The 25,889-nt window shown below is 38.4% G+C and overlaps 1 protein-coding gene across 4 annotated transcripts in view; it reads right to left on the minus strand.

Moving 5' to 3' along the window:
* Positions 1–3,862: 3,862 nt before the first annotated feature.
* TNPO3 (transportin 3) overlaps positions 3,863–25,889 on the minus strand; it is a 79,129-nt gene continuing 57,102 nt past the window's right edge. For all 4 annotated transcript variants that reach the window (XM_055590869.1, XM_055590871.1, XM_055590872.1 and 1 more), the window contains 10 exons: positions 25,179–25,255; positions 23,327–23,387; positions 22,384–22,524; positions 19,695–19,811; positions 18,752–18,846; positions 17,185–17,341; positions 15,752–15,919; positions 13,460–13,572; positions 5,694–5,785; positions 3,863–4,171 (listed from right to left, as the gene is read on the minus strand). In XM_055590869.1, the coding sequence (XP_055446844.1) occupies positions 5,725–5,785; positions 13,460–13,572; positions 15,752–15,919; positions 17,185–17,341; positions 18,752–18,846; positions 19,695–19,811; positions 22,384–22,524; positions 23,327–23,387; positions 25,179–25,255 (990 nt within the window). In that variant the 3' untranslated portion in view covers positions 3,863–4,171; positions 5,694–5,724. The remainder of the gene's footprint in view (positions 4,172–5,693; positions 5,786–13,459; positions 13,573–15,751; positions 15,920–17,184; positions 17,342–18,751; positions 18,847–19,694; positions 19,812–22,383; positions 22,525–23,326; positions 23,388–25,178; positions 25,256–25,889) is intronic.

A 25,889-nucleotide genomic window follows, 5' to 3' on the forward strand; every position in this document is an offset into this window, starting at 1 on the left:
CAGTGGATAAGCTTGTGCATATGTCTTTTTATTACTTTTGCCAATATATCTTTAGGATGAATCCACAGAAATGGGACTTCTGGGTCAAAGGATAAAAATGTGTCTAATTTTAAATATTTTCAAAATCCAGATAAATCTCTGAGTGTAGCTGTTTCCCCACAATCTTAATAGATTATAATGCCAATTTTTTGGATTTTGCCAATCTGATAGGTGAGAAATAGTATCTCTACCATTTCTCATGATGAACAAGGATGAGCATCTTCATATGGTTAAGTGGCCTGTGCAGATTTTAGTGATTAAAAGAAAATAATAATCTTAGAATAGTTTCAGATTTACAGGAAAGTAGCTAATAGAGTGCCTATATGACCCACACTCAGTTCCCCCAACTATTGACATCTCACACTATACCTTACATTACTATGGAACATTTGTCACAACTAATGAAACAAAGTGAACACACCGTTATTAATTAACTAAATTCCACTCTTTATTCAGATTTCGTTAGTTTTTAATCTCATACTTTTTCTGTTCTAGCACCCTATCCAAAGGATTGCTTTACATTTAGTGATCGTGTCTCCCTAGCTATCACTGATTTAACTGGCTCTCCGACTTCCCTGGTTTTGGATGACTTGGATGGCTTGGAGGGTACATTTTAGAATGTCTCTCATGGTTTTTTGCAAGGAAGACACAGAGATGAACTGCCATTCTCACCAGAGTAGATGAAATAATGAAGTAGGCGACCATCCCTGGACTGACTTCTCCAATACTGCAGGCAGTGCAGTGGGCTGCTGAGGATCCTCCTTTGGCTTCTACTTACATTTTGATTTCTTATATAAAACAAAAATGAAAGCAAAAAGCAAAAACCGCAGCACACCTGGCCATCATTTCCTGGAGGGTAACCGTGCTGTAGTAGCCAGTGATGGATGGAACACTAGCCACTGCACTCCCGCCCCCTCCCCGCTCTGCCGGCCCCATAGTAGCAGATATCGAGTATCATTAAGTTCCAGAGTTAAAGCCAGGAGCGTTGCCATTCACTGCTCCACTAGGCTCCAGATCCACTTGGTAGTGGCCTTTGCCCTGGTGGCCTCTGCTAGCGTGCAGGTTGGAATCCACAGAATACTGATGCTCATGATCCCGGGGATGAATACACCTCTTTAGCATGCGGTAGTTTCCCTCAGTTCTTCAAGGCTTCTTCTCCCCAAGTTCATCCTTGTATCCGACATAATACTCCTTTTTAATTCAAGACTCCTTCCTCTTATTCAGCTTTTCACTAACCTGAAGAACTTCTCAGTCTTTGTCCAGTAGGAGAGAATATTGATAGCTTTCCCCCATTTTTGTCAGAGGAGTGTTCTCACAAGGCAACCTTCTCACTTGCTAGTAATACATCTCACCAAAATTGGGCATACCTTGTTGCAAAATCTTGGATATTTAACTTCTCTGGATTTTTGGCTTTCATCCTTGTAAAGCGACTTAGTACCAGAGCTACACAATGTGGACATGTACTTTTCATGAAGTGTGGATGCCATCCAAAAGATCCTATCTTATTTACAATACACTCTCAAGTTATTGATCTTTATAGAACAGGTACAAAAATTACAAGTTACTTCTCCTTAGTAAAATCTTGCTGGGAATAGGCCCAATGGGTGATTTGTGTTTCACACAATCATGACTAAAATCTCTTGGCTAAGTCAGTCATGGAAATAAGGGAACAGCTCCGTGGGAACTTTATGACAGGTTAATTCAGGTGTAAGACTCATTCTACTCCCACTAGACAATGTCAAGCAGGAAGACAGTATTTTATTAGGATACCTGATCCCAGACAGTAAACTGATCCTTTTAAACTGAAATATAGGTGGGTATCCTTGCTATGACAAAAGTTGTTAGCAAGACTATTTGTATTAAGTAGTCTAAACAATCTGACACTGAAAAGTACAGTGAGAACCATTAGTAACAGTTCTGGTTTTCAATATTGTAGCTGTGGAGATGTTCTTGATATATACTAAGATATATATTCCAAAGGCTATTTTGTGGTGGCTGGGGAGTGGTATTAAGTCTTCTACATCTTTTAGTCCCAGATACGACTTTCTGTGATAAAAGCCAAATTCCTTAAACAGACCAAAGTCAATGGGTCATTGTAAGGACCTAAGGCTGAATTAGGCTTCAAAATTTAGTTTAGCCAGAAAATGAGCAGGATGGCTAAGGTAAGGTGCTGATCCCCAGAATTTGATCATCTTATTCCAAATATTGTTCCATACTCAAGTTTTTTTCTCCATTTATTACACTGCCTCTTTAGAGAATAAAACTCAGAGCTGATATTATACAGAGAGGTTTGTTTCAAGGACTCCAAATGCTAGATGCAACTTTGTGGTCAAGGTTATTAGCTCTAAGCCCAATTACTATAACATACTGTATGATCTCATTTACATAAAGCTCAGGAAAATGCAAACTAACCCACAATGACAGGAGAGCAGTGGGTACTTGAGTGTGGCAGAGGATGGGAAGAGGCATGAAGAAACTTTTGGGAAAAGAACTTAGTCTTTATGGTTTCATGCGTGTACCCTATGTCAAAGCTTACCAACTGTACACCTTAAACACATGCAGCTTATTTTATGTCAATGACTCTTCATTACAGGGCTCTTTTAAGATTGACTATTCAGTAGTTAGGATACAATCTACTTGGATGGCCACTGCAAAAAGAACACACTACATTTTGTTTAACATGCCAAATGACCCATTCTCCTACCCACTGAGGCCATACAGGAGGACAGAACATAGCAGGAGTTTTAGGGTAAGCTGGAAGAATGAAAGACGCAGAGCGAGCCACTCCCCTGAAATATGAACGGTCTGGGCACTGGGCGGGGCCTGGCTTTCAACCTCCGTACCCAGACATCTATTAGAGAACAACTAAGACTATTCACTCAGGCAGTCACCAGCTGTACATCTCAGATTTATGAGGCAGTGAAAGGAAGGAAAAACAAACACTGATTAAATTTTAAAAATTTATTGTTTTTTCTTTTTCTTTCTTTTGTTGCTGTTGATTTGTTCTTGAGATGGCGACACCACCAGACAGAACATGTTCTTGTGTCCAGTGCCTGTGCAGGGCTACAGTTCCTTGAAAGCATCAGGGCTTGCTTCAGCTTTCCTCTCCTGCCTCACCCCCCATGAAGTCAAATGATTTCCACATTTTTTAGTAATATAGTTAGCCCTGTAAACACTTTTTTCCATTCTCCCACCTTCTGTTTTCCTCTCTCAAGTCTATGGGTAAAAAATTAACGAAAAAGGAAAAAAAAACTAAAAGAAAAAAGTATTTGTATCCCACTCACCCTAATTTTGGCTCTTCTCTCCAAAGATGACAATCCAAGGTAGATTGGAAGTGGACTTAGAGAGATTGAGTAGGGTCAGAGTTGGGGTATACATGAATTTTGGCCCTGGCAGGTCCTAATATCATTGATGTGACCATGATAAAAAGCAGAACAGGTGCCTTGCTTACTTCTTATGTGAACAACTCTAAAGGTGAGAATAAACAGTTGGGACCAGACACGAGTTGGGACACGAGGAGAAATTTTGACTCACTTTCATTAAAAGAGGAAGGGGAAAGGAAAAGAAGAGAGGGGAGGAGAGAAGGAAAGGACAAAAGAAAACCTTAAGAGATGATCTTGACCCTTTCCTTCCAATTGCAGCTGTTTAATTCATTTGAATTCCCATCTTCCCTAAGTAAATGCTTTTGTTTCGCAGACAGTTCTGTACTTGTATTTTTCTGTGTGCACACATGCGTGCTAGCATGTGTGTGTGTGGGTGCATGTATGTAAGTGTGCGTGTCATTTGCTACCAGGAGAATGTTTCAATTGTAGTTTCAGTTTAGTTTTCCTTTTTTTTTTTTCCTTTTTTATTTCCTTAAAATTATTTTTCCTTTTAGAAACAAGTTCACCAGGAAACCAGCTCCCCTCCCACCACGCCGGACAGGCCACAGCCATCTCTCTAAACAGCTGATTCTCCCTCACATCCCCAAACAGGAACTCCGCAGGGTGGCCTTGGAAGGCTGCAGTCTCTCCCTGTCTGGCGGGATGCCCTGGTGGCGGGTGAAGGCCCCTCTGCCACAATGGAGGTTTCTGATTGTGGGACACAGTCTGGTTTTTGTTTTCTTCCTGTCTTCTAATTAAAAAAGACATTCCTGACAAAAGAAAGAAGACAGTCAATTAACTGTGGTCCGGGAGATGGCAAGCACGTCATAAAGTCAACCACAAGGCAGAAGTTTCTATACATGCTCTAGTACCTCACTCTGGCCTCTGATGTAAGAACTTCAGTTTAAAAACAAAGGAAAAGTAGTAGTTGGATTTTTTACCTTGTGATTTTAAAGGAGCTACTGGTTTAATGAAATACTGTCTGTCATTGTTTTCCAATTCTGAGTGTGCTCAGGGGTAATATGTAGGGGTAAGGAGTAGCCAGCAGATCCAGGCTGCCCACTCCAAAACCAAACCTGGAAACCTCCATTTAAGTCTGCTTAAATAAATACTGGGGTTTCATGCAAGATTTTATTTTGAAAGAAGGCTTTGCCTACTAAAAAAAGGTTTAAAAACCATTGATCTAGACTTTATGTAAAGGGTACTATGTAAAAGCTTTAAGTAGAGTGGGTAAAGGTGAAGATTCTGACACCAGAAAAGTGAACTGTGGGTCTATCAATTACTGACTGTGGCATCAAGCAAATTACTTAACATCTTCAAATCTCATTTACAAATTTCCTCATTTGTAAAATGGAAATAATAATAGTAACTAATCCAGAGGACTGTGTGAGGACTATCTTACAGTTAGTATATAATACGCTTTGTACATGATACAAAGTACTCAGGACAGTACCAGACATGCAATCAGGGCTCCATAAATGTTAGCTATGAATACCCACAGCTACGCACAAATAACCCTATGTGCATCAATATTAGCTATTCAGACACTGCAAAACTTGAGGATTCCAAATGATATTACTAATTAAAAAACCAAAGTTTAGAACAATTTCTGGTATGGGAGGCACCGCTGAACAGCATCTTCACCCATAAAGCATTTAATCACAAAACCACCAATGAGAGGGCTGCACATTCATCAAGAATTACCTCCAAGAAGGATAAATTTGGCTTAAGACATCACAGAGTGGGCTTACAGGAGAGCTGCCTTTCTTCTCTCAGTCAAGAAACAGGCACCCAGATCCCACCACTCGGTCCTTCCCTCCCTCAGCTAAGCTTCTCTGCTTTACTTCGGAATCAGAAAGTCCATGGAGAAAACTGGTGATGATCAGGGGCTAGACAAATAGGCCAGCTGCTTTCCTATACCTCCTGCCTCGGTCAAAAACCTGGCATTTCAGTGTTAAAATTATAAAAATTGGTAAGAACAAGCCTCTTTGCTCCTCAAATCTGAAAGATCAGTTTTAGGAGGGCAGTGCCATGTATCATGGCTTTAAGGCCAGCACTGTTTTCACCAAAACAGCCAGGTTGAAAAGTACTCTCATCTGTCACCACACATACTTACCATTCTGGAAATATCTGTAAGAAGAGGAAGGGAGGAATTTTTTTAAAAAGATATTCTGCAACAGTAACTTTCTTATGGGGGTGAATGGCATCCACAACTCCAGCTATAGTACTAGTCCCAGCCTGGGCATTAAAACCTGTGCCCACCCTCAAGTACTCCTGACAGCCACCACTCACCTGGGTGACAGGCACAGTACAGGAGTGTGAGCTATCGAAACAACCTAGTGAAGTCTCGCAAGGCCCAGCAAACTTGTTTACATTCCTCAGCACTGGAAAAGAAAAGAAAGGTAGGTTGGTCCCTGCCTGATAAGAAAAGTATAATACACTGAAAAGCAACCACAACTTAGAGGGACCCTGAGAACTGTCCCAGCTCTGCTCTTGACCCTACTTTTGATCTTTCTGTAACTCAGGGGTAAATATTAACTACTGTATATGGGAATAATTATAAGCTATGTGGCCCTTAAAGAGTGGGCTTTGGAGAAAAAATTGCTTTGGTCTAAATCTTGGTTTCATTGTGTCTTTGAGCATCTGCCTCAGTTTCCTCATCCATTATCTACCCCACAATGTTCTGAGGATTAAATCAATGCCTGTATGTAAAGTGCTTAGGATAACAGAATAGTAACAAAAGAGCATTTGACAAATATAGGCTGCTATAACAATAAAACCTGTTTGTGGGACTTCCCTGGTAGAACAGTGGAAGACTTTGCACTTCCACTGTAGGGGTGCAAAGTTTCGATCCTTGATCAGGGAACTAAGATCCCATATGCTGTGCGGCCAAATAACAATAATACTTGGTTAAAGTCCTTGATAAATCTAAGAAAAGTCAGAACCCTCAAAGTAAAAAAGCAAGCATATTCACCTAAGGTGGATCATTTTAACTCTATGAACTGAGCTAACTTAGGTACCCTTGTTTCCTCATTCTTTTCCAAAAGCACATTTTGTTTTAAAGCCCAATTCAGCAAGTAACTCTCAATCAGTCTAGCTGAACAGGCTGCTCAAGATTTCATGCTGTGGGAGGAGAAGGGAGAGGAGAGAGGAAAGGGTTAAGGTATGAACAAAGGGAGGAGGAGGAAGCTGGTCTTGGTCTTCAGGCAAGCACAGAGATGCCTAGGTGGTATGAATAGCCCAATATTCATTTGACCCTGTTTTTTCAAAAGGCTTCCTTTGTCTTAAGACTGTCACCAAAAAAACCTGTTGATGCCAGCTGCATTCTTTTCTGCCAGTCTTCATAATATGGTAACTGAACATGAGGCTCAGCTAAAATAGTGGAAAACAAAGCACATTCAATTAATAATATGCTCACCCTATGTGGCACTCTCTTTGGCGCTGAAAAACATCAGGGACCACAGCCTATAGCCTAGGAGTCAATGTCAGAAGAAAGCTCTCTCCTTCCTGTAATGGTTAAATGTCAGAGTGGGAATCACTAACCGTGATCCAGCATAAAAGAAGGTAATGAGAGCCATCACCTTAAGTGCCTACATCTGGATTCCCCAGCTATTTATTATAGGGTCTGAAACATCACCAAGAACTTTGATTTAGATTTCAGGACTTGATTAAACAGAAACTTTCTTCTAGTCTCCCTCCATCCTAAAAATGTAAGGAAATTAAAGAAGATCTTCTAGTTTTATGGAAATTCTGCCATTTGCCCTGTGAATTTAACATGTTTCAATAAAAGCATAACATTTCTCTATTTCTAAATCAACACTGACTCTAAGTAGGCAGCCTTGGTGAGTGAACCCCTATCACGCATGCTTCTGAAAGTCATGAAGGAGGAAGATATGTAACTCTAGAAAAGTCACTGTGTGGTGTGCTACTGTTATTATAAGGGACTAAAACAACAGGAAAGAGAGAAACTCAGGATAATGTTAGAGACTCAAAATCTTTTGCGATCCTAAAGCCTTACATGTTCTTCAATTCTACCCTTCTTCAGCCAGAGATCCTGGTTAACTATGGAAAAGAAATGACAACTCCATTCTTAGCCTCTTTCATGACACAAGAAAAAGTACTGAAACCCAAATACAAGTACAGGAGAACTGTGCTGAGACAGGGTGAAATGAGGTATGGTTAGTTTCTCGAATCAGCTCAGCTTCTGCCCCCAATCCTGTCAGAACTGCTCTGCTGTCAAGAGTTTTAGTCAATGTTTAACTTAAGTGTCCTTGGTGATTAAGTCCAAAGAAATGGATTTAAAATAAATAAATAAAATAAAAACTTCCTTAAAAACTAGAACTATTTTCTGTTTTCTGCCTCAGTCCTCCTGGTATTTAATATTTAGGGATTGTTTTAATTTACACTTATTTATTTATTTATAGTCATTCATTCAAAATTGCCATTATTTTTGTAGAATTTTCTGACTTCTAGTCTCACCATCCTAATCCTTATCCTTTATTTATTTATTTTTAAATAATCAAAGTAGAGTTGATTGAAAATGTGGTGTAATTTATCCCTCCCTCAACCCTTTCCCCTTTGGTAAATATGTTTGTTTTCTCTATCTGTCTGTTGTTGTTTTGTAAATATGTTCATTTGTGTCATATTTTAGATTCCACATAATGTTATTTGTCTTTCTTTTTCTGACTTTCTTTACTCAGTATGATAATCTCTAGCTCCTTCCATGTTGCTGCAAACGGCATTATTTCATTCCTTTTAATGGCTGAGTAGAACTTCATTGTGTATATACACCACGTCTTCATCCACTCATCCGTTGACAGACATTTAGAGGTTGCTTCTGTGACCTGGCTACTGTAAATAGTGTTGCTATGAACACTGGGGTGCATGTATCTTTTCAAATTATAGTTTTCTCCAGATACATGCCCAGGAGACTTTCATTGTACCTTTGAGTAATTTCATGGTCACTATTCTTCAAGCCCCATAATCCCAGTAGTGTGCTGAGAAATGTAGCTCTTTTCATCCGATGTGCATATGGAAAGTAATCAAGCTCTAACTACTGACTTCATTCAGAAAGAAGACACCCCCATACAGGCCTATTCTAGTGTCAGGGCTTCGTATTCCTATCTTCTGACCTTGAGATCCTCATGCAAGTGACACTCACAGAGTAAGCACCAAGACAAGAGAAATGGGAAATGACAGCAAAAATTCTTCTGGACATGCTTAGTAGTATCTGGAAAGCAAGAATGATATTTTAGAATGAAGAAACTCCAGTTTTCTTCAAGTTGGCCAACTAAAAATGCCAGGGAATTAATTACCAGTACATATGAGAAACAGGCTTGGACTTGCTGAAATGAAACTGAACCAGTTTACCCTCCCTGCTACGATGGCAAACAAAGCAGCATGTTGAGGCAGGAGTAACAGGACCTTAAAACCAAAAGGGAGACTGAGTCATGTGTGGAACAGAAGGTTCAAGGGCAATATACGCACTAGAGAAAGAGAATTACTAAGAGGAGGTGAGCAATTTCAAATCCTTTCTCTAGAACCTCAACATTACCTCTTATTTCTGTTCATTTCCCACCATATGTCACAGCCTGCTAAAGAAGGAGCTGTAAAACTTGCTTAGCAGTAAGAAATCAAGCAGGCCAGGTTGATAATGTATCTTATTTTCCTGTATTACAGGACAAAGATCACAGATATTTTTGTTCAAAGCAATGCATTATTTGGGTTCATTTTCCTAGCCTCAAGATTTTCCTTACATTATGGAATGTCCATGACTTCTATTTCAGACTTATGCTGTATTTCTATCTATCATGTATTAGTCTGGATGAGGAAATGTGAACTTGGTAGAGACTTATTCCATGTGTGGGTGGCTGCCTTAGAGCTGAGGGAGACATGCTCTAGCTAGTTTTGCAAGTACATAATGACAGTCTGGCAGGCTCTTTTCCAAGAAGAGAACTAACATTCACTGATCACCTACTACATGCCAGATCATCTTTAAATTTCTACTTGGTATTTCACCATAACCCTATAAGCTAGGTATCACTAACCCTATTTTACAGATAAAAAATCTCCTGCAAAGTAACAGTAAGTGGCAAGATTCAAACCAACAGCCTTGACTTTAAGCCCAGTCCTCCTTTGAAGGTTCTCCCCATGCTCTCATTCGCCCTAATCTAGGGCCAATATGATCCTGTCCTTCTAAAGAACAGCACTGGATAAAACAGAGAAAAACAGAAGCAGAGAGAAACAACTGTTATACTTTCCCCTGAGACACCTTGTAGGTAGAATACTACTTCTACTGGGAAGATTCATAGTTTAAAAAAAAACAAAAAGAGAGAGTTTTTTAAGGTTATCCCAATTAGTATATGACTATCTACTAGAGAGGAGATCTCCTCCTTTGGCAAAATATGTCATGAAGGCAGTCACATGCTATTTTTAAGTCATGCATGTCACTTGATCTGTGGCCCAAAGTCAGTTATTTCTGGGACATGAAGTTAGGCCACTTTGTAAACTACAAAAAGTAATACTCAAAGATTAGGGATTTTAACATTAAAAAAATTATTGGAGACTCTGGGGAATGAGAAAGTAAACTATTTTTGAGAGTAACAAGAAATCAATTCTCATAAAAAAAGATTAACATTTAGTTTTATCTCCTTTTAAAAACCTAGGTCTGGTTTTAATTGTAAAAGTATATATACTATGCTCATGAAAAAAAAAACAACAAATAGCACAGGTTAGGAAAATCTTATGTACATCTTTCCATAAATTTACTACTTATTATTTGTAATAAAGTAGCCTGCGTGCGTGTGTGTGTGTGTGTGTGTGTGTGTGTATATAATAGAACAGCTTTTAAAAGTACAAATTGGTTCATTTACAACAGCATGAAAAAGAGTAAAATAAATTATAAAATGTGACTGAAAGAAATTAAAGACACCAATAAATGGAAAGACATCTTATGTTCACAGATTAGAAAACCCAATATTGTTAAGGTGTCAATGCTATAATGAAGTGATCAACAGATACGATGCAATCCCAGTCAAAAATCCCAATGACATTTTTTTGTGGAAATAGAAAAACCTATCCTAAAATTCATATGAACACAGTTCCCCCTGCTGTGCTGGTATTCATGGTGGCCAGGCAGCTTACCTCAGCAATGTGTACACTGCTTCTTTGGCCTTTATTGTCGACTTAGTACTATAAATTTTCTGTTTTGAGTTTTGTAACTTTGTAGTATTTTAGATGATGTTGTGTTTGTACTACTTTGTTGTGTAGAATAAAAGGATTATGTTGAATAAACCTAGGATTAGAGTCCAAAAAAGAAATCATATGAAATCTCAAGGGACTCCAAATAGCCAAAAACCTCTTGAAACAAACAAACAAACAAAGTTGGAGGTCTCAATTTCCCAATTTCAAAACTTATTACAAAGCTATAATAATCAAAACAGTATGGGACTGAAATAAAGACAACCACTGGGATAGAATAGAGTCCAGAAATAAATCCCTTACATATAAATGACTTTCAATAAGGGTACCAAGACCATTCAATGAAAAATGGACAGTGCAGGGAAAACTGCAAAAGAATGAAGTCAGACCCTTAACATACATCACATACAGAAATTATCTCAAAATGAATCAAAGACCTAAGTGTAAATCCCAAAACTATAAAACTCTCAGAAGAAAATATTGGGGAAAAGCTTCATGACATTATATTTGGTAATGATTTCTTGAATGTAACACCAAAAGCACAGGCAACAAAAATAAAAACAGATATGGAGAAATTAGAACCTGTGTACCATTGATGGGAACGCAAAATAGTATAGCTGCTATGGAAAACAGTATGGCAGTTATGCGAAAAAAAAAAAAATTAAACACAGAATTGCCATATGATTCAGCAATTCCACTTCTGGGTATACGTCCAGAAGAACTGAAAGTGGGGTCTTGAAGTAATATTTATACACTCACGTTTATAGCAGAATCATTCACAATAGCCAAGAGGCAGAATCAACCAAATGTCCATCAAAGGATGAATGGATGAAGATACAACATATACATACAATGGAATGTTATTCAGCCTTTAAAAGGAAGGAAATTCTGATTCCTGCTACAATGCTGGATGAACCTTAAGGACATTATGCTAAGTCAATCGCAAAAGGACAAAAACTATATGATTTCATTTTATGAGTAAAGAGTCGACACGACTGAGAGATGGAACTGAACTGAAACTTAGACAGTAGACCAATGATTATTAGGGGCTAGAGGAAGGGGGAGAAAGGGGAGTTGTTTAATAAATATACTTTCAGTTTTGCAAGATAAAAAAAATTTGGGGTTAATTCCACAACAGTGTGAATGTAGTAATACTACTGAATAATACACTTAAAAATGGTTTTAAAAAATAGTTAAGACAGTAAATTTTGTTTGTATTTTATCAAAATTTTAAATCAAAAAAATCTTAAGTGCAAATTGGGTTATACGATAGTTTTTTCTCCCTTTATCTCTTATATATATTTTCTGTATCATCACATGTATTTTTTTCCTTCTTCTTTTCCACTATTACAAACATTACTGCAATAACTCACTTTTGGACCTAAAATCATTGCACAACTGTATGAATATAAGCCACTGCCTAAAATTTAGTCAAAATTCTAAAGACTAGACAGAAAAAGAAATATCAGAGCAAGGTTAACACACAGTTACAAAATCCAGTTTAAGTTGCTGTTGTTAATACTATCAAGAACCATAAAAGTCACATAATTTTGAGTCAGTGATTATTTCTTAAGGAAAAGAGTCAAAAGAAGTTAAAGGCTAGATATTCAATATTACTCATAATACTAAAAAAAAGAAAATTAATAGAGGCACTGTAAGGAAATCAATCAATGTCTTACAGCTACAAAACTGTAATTAGGAAGACTATGTAGCTATATTTAAAATGTTTATTATGTTTACAGTAAGAAAAAAAAACCAACCAAACAAACCCGTACATGTATACTTAACATTTTAACTAGGTTGTAAGCAAGTGGCTCATGGGACTAATGTGTCCCAGAGAGAGGTTTCGTTTGGCCTGCATTCAATTAGAATTTGCCTATCTTCTAAATTAGGCATGGCAAAAATTTCCCAATCAGTCTACATCGCTCCATAATATTTTACAACCACTGCTTCACCTAGTCAGACACCTGCATTCTTGACCCCTGAATATGGATAAGGGCTGGGAAGGACTTTAAAAGATACAGATTTCCTGAAGGATAGTGAGCTGTTCACTAGATAGCATATTGGACCTAGACAGCATATTGAAAAGCAGAGACATTACTTTGCCAAGAAAGGTCCGTCTAGTCAAGGCTATGGTTTTTCCAGTGGTCATGTATGGATGTGAGAGTTGGACTGTGAAGAAAGCTGAGGGCCAAAGAATTGATGTTTTTGAACTGTGGTGTTGGAAAAGACTCTTGAGAGTCCCTTGGACTGCAAGGAAATCCAACCAGTCCATTCTGAAGGAGATCAGCCCTGGGATTTCTTTGGAAGGAATGATGCTAAAGCTGATACTCCAGTACTTTGGCCACCTCATGCGAAGAGCTGACTCATTGGAAAAGACTCTGATGCTGGGAGGGATTGGGGGCAGGAGGAGAAGGGGATGACAGAGGATGAGATGGCTGGATGGCATCACTGACTCGATGGACAGGAGTCTGAGTGAACTCCGGGAGTTGGTGATAGACAGGGAGGCCTGGCGTGCTGCGATTCATGGGGTCGCAAAGAGTCAGACAGGACTGAGCTACTGAACTGAACTGAGTGAGCTGTTCAAGGCACTGTTGTTCTGCTGGAAGACACAATGCTTCCACTTACCTATTAGGATATATTTGATACATATGAACAATAAAACAGGCACACATGGTGGTATTTCCCCACAGATTGGTTTCCAACACCAATTTGTGCAATTCAAGAGTTAAGAAGACACAAAATTTTAATTTATAAAGGTATACACACAAAAATATTACTGGGTATATTTGTAACTAAGATGATATAAGAAACAAAGACATTCTTTCCACATACGCCAGCTGCTGTTGATCACTCACCTGGTGACTTGTTTGTGGAAATCTGTAAGTTGTTTGTGTGTCACTGTGACGGCTCCCCCTGTTGTCTCCTTTGGCAAACCTTTCAAAGAATTCTCTAACCACCGACAAAAAGTCTGTACAGAGAAGAGGGATAAGCATTTTAAAAGGAGGCAGGGCTTACTCAATTGAGACCCTACAGGTAATAACAAAAACCCACAAGTTTTCCTTCGTAGCATTAGTGCTCCACTTGGAAGTAAATAAAGGAGTTAACAGAAGTACTGTTTTTGGCCTTCCAACCTACTGAAGGTTGGAACAGTCTATAAAGGCATGCCCAGGCTCCCTTCAAGGGGGCAGCAGACATCAGTTCAGATGAAGCCCTCTACCTTGGAAGTAAAGTCTCTTCTGGATGAAGTTATTATTGTTTCTATCATTAAACTTATGCAATATTTTAAAAATCAGACTGCTGCCAAAAATCTTTTGAGCTTAGAGATCAAGGGCAACCCAAAGCAAAAGTTCAGGTACTAGAAAGAGCAGGGTCAAAAAGTAAAACAAGTAAACATTTAAAAAAGTGTATATACAAATATGAATCCAGAATCTTAAGGATTTTAAGGTCATTTCTCTCAGTAGAAGTCACATCCAGTCAGTTCCTTTGTGATAACTGCCTAGTCTTTGGGTTAAGAAAATTCTATCTTGTTGCTCTTTTTGTTTTCTTTTTTGGCTCTAATTTTTCTTCATGTCTTTAAGTAGGATGTATGCTTTGGTCACAGTTTTTAGCTGTAAAAGAACTTTTTTATACCTAAATTTTTTACATTATGTGTTTTTCCACTATGTTAATTTATGATCACAATGGGGTTTCCTAGGTAGCACAGTGGAAAACAATCTGCCTGCCAATCCAGGAGACACAAGAGATGTAGGTTCGAGCTCTTAGGTCAGGAAGACCCCCTGGAGAAGGAAATGGCAACCCACTCCAGTATTCTTGCCTGGAAAATCCCATGGACACATGCGCCTGTGGACTACAGTCCATGGGGTCACAAAGAGTCGGACACAGACGACTAAGCACATGATCACCACAGACTAGACCAAAAGTAATATTCCACAATAAATGTTTAAAGTACCACAGAATGCTCCAAGTGTTGCCTCCAAGGAAGACAACACACCACTCAGACAGAAACAAGCAGAGGCAAACAGGAAGAACGAATTCTTAATTGACAACATTCTGGCATCCAAAATGACCCATAAGTTAACCACAGTATCTCCCGAAATAAAACACTAAGAAACTAAATTGTATACTGTCAACTAATATAGGACAAAGGAGATGAGAATATCCAAAGTAGGAAAGATAGCTTTCTCAACAAACAATGCTGGGATAGTTGAATATTTTCATGTAAAACAAAGAAACTAGACTCTTACTTTTCACCACTCACAAAAAGTAACTCAAAACAGGTTAAAGACTAAACACAGACCTGAAATCATGAAACTCCTTGAAGAATACAAAAGCCTAAAGTACTGTGACATAGGTCTTGGTAATGATCTTTTGGCAACGACACCTAAAGCACAAGCGGCAAAATAAACACAGGAAACTACATCAAACTTGAAAGCTTCTGCACAGAAACCATCAACAAAGTAAAAAAAAAACCTAAGGAAGGGGAAAAAATATATATTTGTGAACCATATACCTGGTAAGAGGTTAGTATCTAAAATACATAAAGAACCAACCCACAGAAGTCTAGCAAAAAACCAAATAACCCAGTTAAAAAATGGGCAAAGGACCTCAACAAACGTTTCTTGAAAAAAGATACATGAAAGGCCAACAGATACACAAAAAATGCTCAGTGTCACCAATCATAATGGGAATGCAAATTAAAACTATAAAGACATATCATCTTAGCCTGTTAGAAAGGTCATGATCAGAAAGATAAGAGATAACAAAGGCTTACAAATTCAACATTTTTTGTAAAGTTAAATGTATATAATAAGGTTTTTGTTACCTGGAAACCAAATATATTTATTAAAAAGTAAGAGTACAGAAATTTTATGTCTCTTATCAATGATGTTTGGAATAAACTTGTCACTCTGCAAGGGCTCAAAGAGTACTTTTTTGAAAAACAAAAATACTACTGTATTAGATTCTTACGGTGACACAAACATATTCTCTAGAATCCTTCTATTGGCTCCTTTATTTAACAATTAAACTTAGCAATGTGCCTAAATTATGTTCCAAGAGCATACAATAGGACTAGTTTCAAAGTTAGAGTCAGTCTCTCAAGAAACTGTCCAGGACTGGAAGTGGGTTCCTTATGAAAACAATCTTACCGGTCTGTCAACCTGCATGATCTCCCAGAGCACTTCAGCCACATCGGGTAGGGTATATGGGGGGAGGCAGAAGCAGCACGTGTGAAGCAGCTGGCTTACAAGCTGCTGTCCAAGCTGGTTCATCACCTGTCCAATTAGTTCTTTCCGTACTTCAAAGTCTTCTTCATGCTGTAAGAAAACAGGAACAATAGGAAAGTGCTAATTTCAACTTTCTGAAGAGCAAGTGCTCTTTCCCCTTTAGTAATTTCCTTGCTCAGAAAAGAAAGTATATATAATAGCTAGACTCACAAGGTGCACTGTCTGTCACAAGGAAGAAAATATTAAGAATTTAGTTTCAAGGAAACGGGTAAGAGCTTCAGTTGAGATTAATCTTAACTCTAAGGTTTTTCATGAATAGAACACAGAAGAGAAACAATGGTTAGAGATTAAGGGTAGTGATCCTTTTAGCCTTTTATTCTGGTAAAAAAATAAAGTATTCCTATTTTCTTTTTTAAAAAGCAACTGAAAAAAGAAGACTTCTATAAAATATCTAATCTTCTCTATCAAAAAAATCTTACTTAGGAACTTCCCTGGGGATCCATGGTTAAGATCCTGCACTTCCATTGCTGGAGGTCTGGGTTTGATCCTTGGTCAAGGAACTAAGATCCCACATGCTGTTGTGTGGCCACAAAAATAATAAATTAAAAAAAAAATCTTACTTATTTTATTCCTTTTAGTCTTTGAATATACGTATTTCTAATATGTTGGAAAAAACCTTTAAAAGTGCCTTTCACTTCTAGTTATTTGTCTTCTTTCCCTCTCTTTTTTTACTGTCAAAACTCTTCAATTAGTCTATCACATACTTACTTCTTCACTGTTCTTCCTTACTTTCAATTCTACTCTACATCTAGTCAAATCTACGTTTGAAAATTCTGTGAACCACTTTACCTCCAGCCAAAAAGGTCTCTGAAGAATCTACTAACAAACTTAGTCCTTTCTCTGATTATGATTTATATACCCATTTAGATTTTCCTCCAATCCATCCAAATGGCTCCACTGTGGTCCCTCCTAGTCCAGAAAGTTATCCCAACCTACTTCTTTCCAAAGAGTTTTCCCTCCTCTGATCTCAGCAGTCACAACTTTTATCACTTATCTGACAATCAAATATTGCCTTGCTGCTGTTGTTTAGTTCTTTACAACTCTATTTCTCTCTTCAATTAAGACACCAAATGGCTTGGAAGCAGAGACAGTTTAGACTAGTTTATACAGCTTACAACACATAGTATAGGTTGTCTTAAATCTACTAATTGATATTTTGGTTAGTGAATGATCCACTATGGAACACACCTACCAACACAGATCAAATGAGATGTTTCTTTTTCCCTAAGGAATGATATATGAGGTGATCATGAGATACAAGTAGAAAAACTATTTAATACATTGTCTGTACTTACATCATTGGCTACCCCTGTATGGATGAGGTCTCGTAGGAACCTCATGACACTACAATTGGCATCCCGGTGGTCCAGGGTAGTAGAGGCAATGGCCCACTGTAAGATAGGGATGACAACTTGGCTCCTCAGCAAAGTAACAGGGCTACGCTGAATAAACCTGGTATGGAAAGATAGGCAAGGTAAAAATTACAAAATTAGGCTATACAAATGTAGCCAGGGTAAAAGGCAAAACTAGGGAGATAGTAAAAAGATCAATGGTTGTTAGTGATTGATGTAGTGGAGGGCAGGAACATGAATAGGTAAAACATAGGGATACTGACAGTACTAAAACTATTCTCTATGCTACTGTAATGACAGGTATATGTCATACACTTGTCCAAACCCATAGAAAGACCTTGGCTTCCCTGGTGGCTCAACGGTAAAGAATTGGCCTGCAATGTAGGAGACACAGATTTGATCCCTGGGTTGGAAAGATCCCCTGGAGAAGGGAATGGCAACCCACTCCAGTATTCTTGCCTGGAAAATCCCACGGACAGAGGAGCCTGGTGGGCTATGGTCCATGGGGTCGCAAAGAGTCAGACACGACTTAGAGACTAAACAAGACGCTTGGAATACCACCACCAAGACAGAATCCTAATGTAAAGTAAGTACTTTAAAATTGATGTGGCAATGGAAGTTCATTAATTTTAATAAATGGGCCACTCTGGTGGGGGATGTTGATAGCAAGGTAGGCTGTGAGGGAAGGAAGGGGGAAGCTAAGGGTATATGGGAAATCTATACTTCCCAATTTTCTCAGATCCTCTAATGTTCATAGAAAATCTTCAAGAAAAAGTAAAATAACATTCCAAATTTATTTTACCAGGCAATCATTTGTACAAAGAGAATCTCTTGAGATTAATTTTTCAAGAAACACACCAGGAAAACAGGTTGACGGCTCACCCAAGTTTTCTCATACCAACTCAAAAAATTAATAAATAAATAAAAAGGGTTTTCTAACTTGTCCAAAAACTAACCAAAAAAAGTGTTCATTACCAACTGATTTGGATCAAATTCCTGAGCTAGGGACTAAGAATGAATACAAACAAGCAACAAATAGGGCGGCAGGCTAGGAGCAGAAATGGGAAGTACAGTACCAGATAATTTTTAAAGTACCTTAAAAGTCTAAAAAAATTGTATTCTGAGATATGATTCTATTTTAAGGATGCTAAGCTTCTCAAGGAAAAAGCTGAAGTAAAGCATGACATCATAGTAGCACAAAACATTAAAACCACACAGGATTCTAGAGACTGTCTAGTCAAATGTTTCTTGCAAAACTCATTTTTATTGTCTTGGGTGTGTTCCCTCCTTTATGAAAGGAGCTCAGTTATTTCCCCTTGTGCTTATCCAACTCTTCTTCATTTATGGGAATACTCTGGTTCACGATTTAACTTTGGATTATGAATAATTACTCTACCTACTTCTCTTACCTCATTTTACAGAGAAAGAAACAGGTAAGTGTTAGGTGACAAGACCAAGCAATGATGAGGATGATCAATAAAAGAAAAGGTTGCTTTTCAGAAGGACTGACCTTGTGGCTAGCCTGAATAGGTCATCCACTGTGTCAGGGTGATTCTGGAGTCCATTCTGCTGTTCTAAGAGCTGAAAGGTGGGGATGCACAGTGCCTAAAACAGAAATGATTTTAAAACAAATGCTTGTAAATAAATGCCATGGGATACAGACTTGCTAAATATCACAACATACACAGAGAACAAAGAGGTAAAGCACAGATAAGAAAAAGACTGTGATGAGATTCAGATCAAGAAAGGGAAGACAAAAATCCTTCTCAGTTGACATAAACAGTCTTCACATATGAGGTCTACATTTCAGAAAGGGTTTAGGGTACAGACTTCTATTGAGGAAATTGGATAGACGTCATCTCAAAGTTTTAGAAGTTTCGGAAAGTGACAACTGTGCTTATGTACTAGATATGATCCGTCAACTAAGGGAGTAGCTGACATTTTAATAATAATAATTATGAAATGGCAATTTTAAAGGGAAAGACATCTTGGGAAAAGGAGCACCATGATTTAACTCCCTAATATATTTTCCCCTCTTTGACTAGGAGAGGGTAAAAACAGTATATGAGAAGCCTTTTCCAATGCCTGCTATTTACCCTAAGGTGAGACCATCCCTGCTAAGTAAACTAGTTCACTGGCTGTTCAGGCAAGAAATTAAAAATACAATCATGCTTGAGCTAAGAGATCCCTTTATTTTAAATCCACTTGTCCACCTTCCCAAAAAATCCTATCTCTGGAGAACATAAATTAGACAGCAATAACTGTAATGACCAGCACATTTGTGTGGTCAATCTCTCTCTCATTCTTCCAAGCAGGCTGTCCACAGAATAACTAGGAAGATCTACCTCCATATTAGGAAATCATTATGCTTGAAAAGCAAACTAAAAGCAACAGAATTAAAGACATGGTGAAGAACACACTGCTAGGCCTTCAGACCCTCCAAGAGAACATACCTGGAGCATGTCTAGTAGTCCCTGCCGACAGCCCTCTTCCATGCCATATTCATCCACAAGGATACTACCAAGGTACAGGAAACAGGAATGCTGATGTACCTGGTAAACATTTACCATCTGCCAAGGGAAAAACCAATTAGTTCAATTATTCATCTCTCAAAGAGTGTCAGCTTAGGTAGCTGTCTGAGGGAAGAAATTCTGAGATAGATTGGTCTCTTCTCTTTAAGACAACGTAATAAAGCTTGTTGGAAACATTTTCTAAACCATAGGGCTCAATAATTTTCAAGTACTCTATTTAGAGTTCTTTCAAGCCTTCAACCTTTCACCTTTTCAAAACAATGCTGTAGGAGAGTTGTATAATACTACAGACTGGAACTATTCATAAGTTATTATCCGAGGTTTCTGTTATATTTGCATATACAAATGCAAATATATATGCCCTAATAAAGTATACCTAAACTTTCTAACCAACAGGTTGCTCTTATATGCATTAAAGATGATTCTTTAAAAAAAACAATCACAGTAGGAACAAAGTATCAAATGCCCCTCATTTTAGAGGAGACAGAAGGCATTGTTTAAATTGGTTTATAAACTCTTTTATTTAATCTTTTGGGTAAAGAACAGTGTTTCTAATCAAGATTATCTAGACCTCTAGAGAATAAAAATTTTAATACAATATATGTATTTAAATTATTTGTTTAGAATTTTTACCCTTCTATCCTCCAAAAATTAGGCCACCATACATTCATCTATTCAAAATGCCATCACAGGGGAATTCCCTGGTCATCCAGTGGTTAGGACTCAGTGCGTTCATTGTTGGGGCCTGGAGTCCAATACCTGGTCGGGGAACTAAGATCTTGCAAGTCAAGAAGTGAGGCCAAAAAAAAAAAAAAGCCATGATAACACACATGTTTTGATCTTATTACATAAATTCAATTCTTTGATCCTGGTGGGGTGGAAGGGTCCAGTAATTGGCTCTTATCAGCATATGGCACGAGAAAAGAATACGAGATGGAAGCTATGAATCTGTTTAGTGTTATATACTCAAAATTGTATGCTGTACTTAATGAATAAGTTATAGGCTGGGCCAGATAGCAAAGGGTTTTAGGCTCTGCTGGCTGTATAATCTTTTGATCACTTAACTTTGCCACTGAAGCACAAAAATGGCCAATAAACAATACTTAAATGATTAAGCATGACTATTAGTAAAACTTTATTTACAAAAACAAGTGACAAGCCCACTGGCTGGAGTTTAGTGACCTCAAATTTGTAGGTTTTTTGTCACATGTACAGACTTTTGAACATACCTCCTATATAAGATGCTACCCTATGCTACTGGAATAAGAGTAATATAAAAGTCATGACTGAAAGTGTTAGTCGCTCGTCCTATTTGACTGTGACCCCATAGACTGTAGCCCACCAGGATCCTCAGCCCATAGGACTCTCCAGGCAAGAACACTGGAGTGGGTAGCCACTCCCTTCTCCAGGGGATCTTCCCAACTCAGGGATTGAACCCAGGTCTCCAGCACTGCAGGTAGATTCCTTACCATCTGAACCACCAGGGAAGCCCAGAAGTCATGGGCATATCCTCCAATAGCAAAGGGGAATTAAACCACATTGTATAGGACCCATGATGTATTGCACTGAAGAAGACACTTGACCAGAACTGAACACAGTCTAAATGTAACACATACTGTTGTACTCAGGGTATAGTAAACGCAGAAAAATCACTAAAAAAATTCTGTTAACATATTTACCTTTACAAACTTCAATCAAATCTATAATTTAAGGAAGCGTGATCATGTAAGTGTCAACTGACACAGCAACAGGATGACCCTGGTTCAGGATAAGAGCTTCCTTAAGAGTGAGGCAGAACTTAAGAACTTGAGGGGCACTCACTGTCAGGGTCGGTCCAATAGATGCCCTGCCCAGTTGGAGAAGGCCACTTCTGGTTGAGTGGGTGAGGTCTAGCCTGAAGCCCTGTAGTAGCTTTCCTCACAGATGAGTGCAAAATTTGAGAAGGTACTTGCTCAGAGTCCTGCAAATGCAAGATTGGCACTTTGCCTTGCCTCCATCAATTCTAGGTCATGGCAGCTCACTTGCCTAAATCTAGTTCTGGCCCTGCTGTTAGGTTGGGGCCCCAGCATAAATTACTTAGTGAATTAAGTCACTAGTCATAGGCATCTCAAAAGAATATTCTAGATGATATGATCTCAGAGAGCCATGTACAAGAGCCACACCACCATAATTACATACCAATCATGCTGATTGAACGAGTCAAATTTATTTCCTGACAAATAAGACACTTATATGAACAACTAACTATGGTGAAGAAAAAAGAAAATCTCTTTAGGCCAGAAATAGCAAAGCTTGACTTGCCACATTTTCAGAAAGGAAATTAATATAAAATGCTTAATACATAAGAGCTGATTCATTAACATCATTCCCATGTATGAATTTTACACTAAGATGTGCTGCTATTTAGACTATCACTACACAGAACAGATTACAGGCTATTTGCCATAAAAATAACACACCCACCACAGGCACTGCTTATCTTTCAAATATTTTTTAGTTTGTATTTAAGAAATATTGAAGTGTTTCATTTCATTAGCAAGAGCTTTTGTTCTAAAGCCTCCTATTTCAAAACTCTGTATCCTTTACATTTTCCATCTTTCAGGGAACTCACCTGTGTGACTAGTGGCTGCAGCAGGGCTGCGGATCCTTTGCCTACACAGCGAACAGCAAAACGGAGGCACCTGCAACAACGCTCTACAATCCGATTATCAGCCCGGTGCTTATTTAGAGTCTCAGATAAAATTGGCCATATCTGAGTCGAAAGTGAAAAGAGCACAAGGAAGAAAATAATGAACAACTAAGTGCTGAGAAAAATGCTCCCAAGTTGGTAACAACTGATTTGACTTTTAAATAATTTGGGGAAATCTTTCTTTACAGGAACACACATGGCCTGATTCTGGTCAGTGGGTGTGTGTTTATGTGCTGGGGTTCAATACACTATCCATCAATAAAAACAACCACGTCTTAAGGGAAGCACAGTAATTCTTTACAACAGAAGAGAAGCATGACTAATTTTACTAAAAAGACAAAGATGTCTATTTTCCTAAACTCTGAACTTCTGATTTAGGATGGGAAGAAGTAGAACAAGTTAAAGGAAGAGATATCTGATACCAATGAACACTCAAGGATAACTGGTGTTTCTCCCCTTAAGTCTGAAAAGCACTTCTCAAAACATGCCCTCTGATCCTCATGTTACTCTGAGTTTTTACAAAGGAAGTACTGTCAAAGAGGAAGCTATGATGGTTAATCAGCTTTGTCAAAAATATTCTGCCAGTACTGACCAGGCCTCTCAACAACTCTAGGATTCACACAGTTAATCTCTTCTTACTTTGGCCTTTCACGGTGTTTCCTTACAGCCTGTTTTCTTACCAAATCTAAAATCAAAAATATTTAGTTGGATAGTTCCATTCATCTTTTCATTGATACTGAATGCATATCAACAAACTGAATCTTCCTACGAACCTAGAAGACAGTACCTTCTCACTTTAGCTCCCTAGAGTCTTATAAGGAAAAAGGAAGAAAGCCTTATTCCACAGGCATCGATTAGTACTTACTTCCTGTATGACTTTTTGGCACGGATGAGTCTGTCCATTTTCCACAACGGGATTGGTGTGTCTGGGGAAAGACAATGATCCAAATTAGTGAAAGAAGAGCAATTTCATCAAGGACACAGAGCCCTAATCCCTGTTAGTTTACTTAGTATCATTCTCACCAATTAAAGAAAACCAGATAGTCAACTCTGGGTACATGGGCTGCAGGTATGGGGCACTACAACTATCCTTTTCATTTTTTTTTTTCTTTCATAAACCTGAATATGTAGTTTTTTCCAAATTAATAAATATATTCAAGTTGTCCGAATCCACTACGGAAACTCAAGTACTGCTTCATTCCCAGCACTTAGAAGGTAAAAGCTTTTGAAACTGGTCTACCAAAGATGTTTCCCACAGTTCTAAACTCAATGATACACAATGTGAGCCCACCACAATACACTGAATTCACCTATCTACCTAGTTCTAGAATCCACTAACTTGAAGGAGAGCAGGAAAAAACAAAAACTATGATTTTAACTACCAACCTCTTTAAAGGAAAACAAGTCTTTAATTTTAAAAAGCTCAACAGCAACTCAATAAAAATATGCTGTCGTAGTTGTTTAGTTGCTCAGTCGTGTCCAGCTCTCTTGCGACCCCATGGACTGCCTCCCTCTCGGCTCTTCTGTCCATGGGATTGCCCAGGCAAAAATACTGGAGAGAGGAGCCATTCCCTTCTCGACCCAGGGATTGAATCCAAGCCTCCTACACTGCTGGTGGATTCTTCACTGCCAAGCCACCAGGGAAGCCCAATATAAAAAAATATAATTTTTCTTTACATTAAGGCATTTCACCTTTTGCAGATTTTCTTTCATTTATTGTGAAATAAGACTGTTAATACGCTCTCAGAATGGTATGCAACAGGGGCTCCCCTAATTATACAAGAAAAGCATTATACCAACTCAGAAAAAGATACTTGTAGGTAAGAACAAGCTAAAACAGCACCTCAGTTTCAACTTCTTCCACATAGGTTTTTATACAAATAGTAATTGATATTCCAGATATAGCTATAGGACACATAAGTTATATTATGCAACTAAGAAAGATCACTCTCTGAATACTGTTGCTCTAATGCTTTTCTAATTATTAGGCTCCTCTTAACATCAAAGAAGGTTTAATTTCACCTGGTCACGGAAGAGACTTCATTATTTGTTTGCCCCCATACACTATTACATAGCAATGATTATGAAAGTATGGTCTTTGGACTACAATGCAATAGCACCTGGGAACTTATCAGAAATGCAAATTCTTGGGTCCTATCAAGATCCAATCCATCAGACACTCTGGGAATGGGACCCAGCAATCTGCGGCCTTGGGAACTGAAGCACCACAGGTGACTCTGATGCAGGTTGAAGTTTGAGAGGGCCTGCCCTAGTGGCTCAGATGGTAAAGAGTCTGCCTGCAGTATGGGAGATCCGGGTTTCATCCCTGGGTAGGGAAGATCCCCTGGAGAAGAGAATGGCTCCTCACTCCAGTATTCTCACCTGGAGAATTTCATGGACAGAGGACCCTGGTGGGCTACAGTCTGTGGGGTCACAAAAGAGTCGGACCAACACTTTCACTTTTCAAAGTTTGAGCATCACTGATTCAGAGACCAAAAGAATTAATTACATTTTAAAGTCTTCTGACAAAAGTTTACCAAAAATAAATTCTTAGAATTTGCCTTTGCAGTTTGTAATAGGAGTAAATTAGTCTTCTGACAGAAGAAGTTTACAGGACGTACTCAGAAACTGGGGGAAAAAAACACTTTCTTACTTCTATATAGTAGTCTCATTAGAGATTTTAACCCAGGGCAGGAACCTGGCATTTCCCTTCTTACCTAAATATGACTGCAAGGCGATCTAAGAACACAGTGGGATCTGAGGATATGCCGTTGCTGGGCTCCTGAGACAACAGCTGAAGAGACAGAAAGATATTAATACCCAGTCATTAAACATACAAACCTACAGCAAACATGGCAACATATGCCTCTGTACATCAACCTCTGTCTCAATCTCTATTTCCTTAATCAGATTCCTGAAAGTTACTCAAAATGGTAAAAACTTTTAAATTCATATTAGCAAACTACTTTCCTCCATCTTACTGCATTCTGGCCAAGAGTGCATATTAACTTTTACTATAGATCATTGTACAGTGGAAAACAGTGCAAAAGAGACACAGGTGTAGAGAACAGTCTTTTGGACTCTGTGGGAGAGGGTGAGGGCGGGATGATTTGGGAGAATGGCATTTAAACATTTATATTATCACGTGTGAAATGAATCGCCAGTCCAGGTTTGATGCATGATACAGGATGCTCGGGGCTGGTGCACTGGGACGACCCAGAGGGATGGGATGGGGAGGGAGGTGGGAGGGGGGGTTCAAGATGGGAACACGTGTACACCCGTGGCGGATTCATGTTGATGTATGGCAAAACCAATATAATATTATAATTAGCTTCCAATTTAAATACATTTATATTTAAAAAAAAAAGGAAAACAGTATTATTTAATTTTTTCCAATTTACTTTAATAATGATTAGGATATTATAGAC

Source organism: Bubalus kerabau, chromosome 8, assembly GCF_029407905.1.
Source record: "Bubalus kerabau isolate K-KA32 ecotype Philippines breed swamp buffalo chromosome 8, PCC_UOA_SB_1v2, whole genome shotgun sequence".
NCBI classification, from domain to species: Eukaryota; Metazoa; Chordata; class Mammalia; order Artiodactyla; family Bovidae; genus Bubalus; species Bubalus kerabau.